General features: G+C 53.5%; 1 protein-coding gene across 1 annotated transcript; it reads left to right on the top strand.

Moving 5' to 3' along the window:
* Positions 1 to 2277: 2277 nt before the first annotated feature.
* On the top strand, positions 2278 to 4684 carry UBB (ubiquitin B). Its single transcript, XM_075904356.2, has 2 exons — positions 2278 to 2436; positions 3162 to 4684. Exon 2 carries the CDS (start codon positions 3168 to 3170, stop codon positions 4539 to 4541), a length of 1374 nt encoding a protein of 457 aa, XP_075760471.1. The 5' UTR covers positions 2278 to 2436; positions 3162 to 3167; the 3' UTR covers positions 4542 to 4684.
* The last annotated feature ends 608 nt before the right edge of the window (positions 4685 to 5292 follow it).

Below are 5292 nucleotides of genomic sequence, written 5' to 3'. Positions count from 1 at the left end.
GTAAGTGCAGAAGAGGCTGGAAACCCCCGACTTACGTCCTCGGCTCACATTTACGACAGGCGCATGGCACCTATCGTAAATGAAGGTTCGCGTTATGACATCCCCGACTTGCGACACTTCCCCTGGAATCAATCACGTCACAAGTTGGGGGCCTCCTGTATGTAATTCTGTTTGGGAGTCCGGCTGGCCCAGGGGGCATTCTGAGCCCATCCCTCAAGCTCCAACTCTTCAGCAGGCACACTTGCTCTGCTTCCTTATCATTCCTGTTGCCGCTGCTGCCCCCCACACTAGGTCCCCTCAATAATCCTCAAGGCTGGGTCTCTCAGAGGATGGGATACCATGGGGGAGGGGAGATAGAGGGAGAGTCAGTGATGGAAAGGAGCAGGCCTTGGGGGACAGGTTCAGACATGGCCCTCTGGGCCACAGGTCTCCCAAGCCGGACTGTGAATACGCTCTGATCTGTAGATGATCCTCAGGCCAGGAGTTTGAGAGCCCTGCTGTAAGCAAATGTGAGAGCTGTCCTATCAGCTTAGTAATTCCATTTCTGTGAGATGTGGTAGTAACTATGTCATGGGAGTTCTCCCATCTACACAGTGCTGTCTACATTGGAGCATATGTGTATGTTAAAGTCGGTATAACTACATTGCACCCTTTAGCAGTGTAGTTATACTGAATTGTATAGCGTAGATAAAGCCTCATACATACGATGACTTTTCACACTCACTTTGTGCTGGCCTGACTACACTAGGTGCAAGACAACAATAGATCAAGTCCAAGACTCCTCACTGTTGAGAAGTACAAGCTTAGGTGAGGTGCAAAAGTTGCACCAGTGAAGTTTAGCTGAGTACAGACCCATGAATTCCCCACTCTCATTTCAGTCTATGAAAAATCTTAAAAAACAACAAATAGTCCCACAGCACCTTGAGAGACTAATAAAACACATAGATGGTGTCATGAGCTTTTGTGGGCACAACCCACTTCTTCAGATGAATGTAGTTACGAGGTCCAGGCTTTCAAATTTGCAACCTGGACCGTTTAACTCCATTCATCTTAAGCAAAGGATTGTGACCACAAAAAGCTCACGACACCATCCACATTTTTTTTTTTTAGTCTCTAAGGTGCTGTGAGACTATTTGTTGTTTTTTAAAGTTTTTTTCCAGTTACAGACTAACACAGCTTCCCGTCTGAAATGTCAGTCCTATGGCAGCGGTCAGCAGGGGCTACATGAAGCCCACTGGGGTCCTCTGCGTGGCCCGCAAGACTGTTGCCCACGCACAGAGATTCTGCTGGTTTCCGTCCGTGTGGTTTTTCTCCGACTGGTATTACTACAGTGCCAGGCACGTGGCGCAAGGCCACGGGCGGTGCGGTGCGCGCCGACGGCACGGGCCATTGTGAGAGCCGCGTGCGTCCGGTCGAAGCGCTGCGACGGGTCCGTCGGCTCATCCCGCCAACTCCAGGGACACAGGCACAGTTGGCAAAACTACCCTCTCGCGGGAGGCCGCCTTGCTTGCGACAGTCTTGCGGCCCCTGAGAGGACGAGCCGCTCCTGCCGCCTGCTCACGCGCCTCGCTTGCCCACGGCCCGTCGGGTGGCGGCGCCCGGTTCAAATGGCGCCAGGCACAGCCCCCCGCGAAGCCGGCCCTGCAAGAGGCTGGATGCTCTTCGCCCTGGCACGAATGGCCGCTGGACCAGGCAGGAGGGGGGGGGGCTTCCCCAACCTGGCTGCTGGGGGCACTGTAGCCATCCCAGAGCCGTTGGCCTCCCTTGTGGAGTCCCCCTCCCCCCCCCATGAGACAGTTCCCGCCTGAGAGACCAGGCCCCTCCCCCACTGCGGCAGCGCCGCTCCCGAAATCTGCTCCACCGAGTCGCGCCCCTTAGCAACAAGGCTTACCTCACCCCGCGCCAATCAGCGGCCAGCACCGCTCGCCCCTTCCCCCCCGGCTCTTCCAGAGCTTTCTCCCTAGACTCCTCTGGGAGCCAATCAACGACCAGTCTCGCCCCCTCCGCACCCAATCAGTGTCGATCAGTGCCAGAACCCCGCCTACCGTCCTCAGGGGTTGCGAAGCTTCCAGAGCGGTCTGGCAGCCTTCTCACCGTGGCAAAAATCCCTCCGCGCCTCGGAGACTTCGGTTATTCGGGGGGAGAGCGGTGGATTTGGCCGAGAAGGGGCCAGGGCGTAGCTTTGAGACGTCCAAAAAGGTTCCGGGAGGAGGAAGGACCCCTATTTCCCCTGGATGCAGGCCCACCGCTGGGAACTATTTTCTGCAGCGCACTGACACTAGCGGGGCGTGACTGCGTGCGTCGACTGCGTCACCCGTCCCATAAATAGGAGCGGGCGGAGACACCCTGTAGCAGTGCGGTTTCGTAGTAGCGGGGTAAAGTCAGCCTTTGTGAAGCAAATTTTTTCGGTTTTCTAGACGAGCGTCCGGGCTAACGGTAGGCGCTGGGGGGCACCTCGGCAGGATGTGAGCGGGAGGGCGATGAGGACAGTGGCGCGGAGAGCGGCCTGCGGGCGCGGCGGGGTATTAACTCGGCCCTGCTCTGTGTGGGGAAGGCGGTTGGGCGCGAGGGGCCCCGGCCTAAGATGGCGGGGGCTGCGCGGCGCCATTCGCTCGCCTTCCCGGAAGAGAAGGGCGCGAGTCACAGGCGCGCATTGTGACTGGGCGGGAAACGGGGTGGCCCCCACATGCCGTAAGCGGCGCCGGTCGCGCAGAGGGGGATGGGGCCGAGCCGCCGTGCGGGTGCGGGGCGGCCGGGACGGTAAAAGTGCCAGAGAGTGGGGGTGGGAAGATGGCCGCGCGATTGTTTTTCTTCCCCTCCCCCATTATAAGCCGCGCGCTCCTCGCGCTTAGTTTCCTGGTGGGGGCGGGGGAGGGAGCATTTGGGTCCAGGCTCGATCTTGCTCAGCTCTGGCTCCCTTTGTGGGCAGGAGATGTTGTGCTTTAAGCCAGCACCATCTTGGTGTTGAGACTCCAGGAAACAGGACTGGGAGATTTGTGTCCCCAAATGATTTCCAAGACTTTCTTTACTGGCATATCTTGAGAGTCACTTTTTGTACTGCAGTGTTAGTGGGAAGCTTTTGGGGTCTGGGTTTCTTTGTCCTGTTTTGTAGCAAGTTGATCATTATGGGAAGCTGAACATTTTTCTCGTTCTTTGTACAGTTCACCATGCAGATCTTTGTGAAGACCCTGACTGGCAAGACCATCACCCTAGAGGTTGAACCCAGTGACACCATTGAGAACGTGAAAGCCAAGATCCAGGACAAAGAAGGCATCCCCCCTGACCAGCAGAGGCTGATCTTTGCTGGCAAGCAGCTGGAAGATGGCCGCACCCTGTCTGACTACAACATCCAGAAGGAGTCCACCCTCCATCTTGTGCTGCGTCTGAGAGGTGGTATGCAGATCTTTGTGAAGACCCTGACTGGCAAGACCATCACCCTAGAGGTGGAGCCCAGTGACACCATTGAGAACGTGAAAGCCAAGATCCAGGACAAAGAAGGCATCCCCCCTGACCAGCAGAGACTGATCTTTGCTGGCAAGCAGCTGGAAGATGGCCGCACCCTGTCTGACTACAACATCCAGAAGGAGTCCACCCTCCATCTTGTGCTGCGTCTGAGAGGTGGTATGCAGATCTTTGTGAAGACCCTGACTGGCAAGACCATCACCCTGGAGGTTGAACCCAGTGACACCATTGAGAACGTGAAAGCCAAGATCCAGGACAAAGAAGGCATTCCTCCTGACCAGCAGAGGCTGATCTTTGCTGGCAAGCAGCTGGAAGATGGCCGCACCCTGTCTGACTACAACATCCAGAAGGAGTCCACCCTCCATCTTGTGCTGCGTCTGAGAGGTGGTATGCAGATCTTTGTGAAGACCCTGACTGGCAAGACCATCACCCTAGAGGTGGAGCCCAGTGACACCATTGAGAATGTGAAAGCCAAGATCCAGGACAAAGAAGGCATCCCCCCTGACCAGCAGAGACTGATCTTTGCTGGCAAGCAGCTGGAAGATGGCCGCACCCTGTCTGACTACAACATCCAGAAGGAGTCCACCCTCCATCTTGTGCTGCGTCTGAGAGGTGGTATGCAGATCTTTGTGAAGACCCTGACTGGCAAGACCATCACCCTGGAGGTTGAACCCAGTGACACCATTGAGAACGTGAAAGCCAAGATCCAGGACAAAGAAGGCATCCCCCCTGACCAGCAGAGGCTGATCTTTGCTGGCAAGCAGCTGGAAGATGGCCGCACCCTGTCTGACTACAACATCCAGAAGGAGTCCACCCTCCATCTTGTGCTGCGTCTGAGAGGTGGTATGCAGATCTTTGTGAAGACCCTGACTGGCAAGACCATCACCCTAGAGGTTGAACCCAGTGACACTATTGAGAATGTGAAAGCCAAGATCCAGGACAAAGAAGGCATCCCCCCTGACCAGCAGAGGCTGATCTTTGCCGGCAAGCAGCTGGAGGATGGCCGCACCCTGTCTGACTACAACATCCAGAAGGAGTCCACCCTCCATCTTGTGCTGCGTCTGAGAGGTGGCTGTTAAGTTATTGTGGCTCTTCCTTTACAAGATTGCCAATAGCATTTGTTTTGCACTGTAGCCCGTCAATGTCTTAATATTGTAAGTTAACTGCAAGTTTCAGTAAATGCTGAACAGTGTATGCTAATAAAGGTTTTTGTTGCACATTATATGGTCTTTGTGAAACTATGCAGTACTTACCCAATTACCAGTTTTAATCTGATTGTGTTCCATGGAGTGGTATGTGGAGGCTTAGGTACTAATTCTGGTCTTGAGTTTACTTTTTAGATCAGAATATACAAAGTAATGAAATCCTCAACTTAATTATAATGGGGAAAATTCATTGATATACTAATTCCAATACATTTGAGACAGGAAAGGAGGTTCTGGTCCCCTTTTCGTAGTAGGCATTCTCAGTTATGCCTCTCTGCTTAGTAAAACTTAAAGCCTACTCTAAAGAAAGGAACATGCCCCTCTGCTATAGCTAGTGCTGTTGCTCACTTGGCCTTTTTCAAACCGCATTAGTGTAAGTCCTGCTGTTTATAATGGGTTTTCTTAATGGCAATGGTATTGCAGTCAGTTTTTCCCCTCTTCTATAAACTGCATCAACCATTTGGCATTAGAGAATGTATTCAGTGCATTTTTTGTTAATCAAATGAGATGATCAGCCCACTCAATGTAGGGTAACAAATGCACACAAACTGGCTCTAGGTTTTCTTTGCACACATGAAAACTGGCTCAAGGGAAATACTAGCTTTCTAAGAAGAACTAATGCTGC

Source organism: Pelodiscus sinensis, chromosome 21 (assembly GCF_052426305.1).
Source record: "Pelodiscus sinensis isolate ZL-2025 chromosome 21, ASM5242630v1, whole genome shotgun sequence".
In the NCBI taxonomy this organism is placed as follows: Eukaryota; Metazoa; Chordata; order Testudines; family Trionychidae; genus Pelodiscus; species Pelodiscus sinensis.
This window is presented reverse-complemented; position numbering and strand designations above follow the sequence as displayed.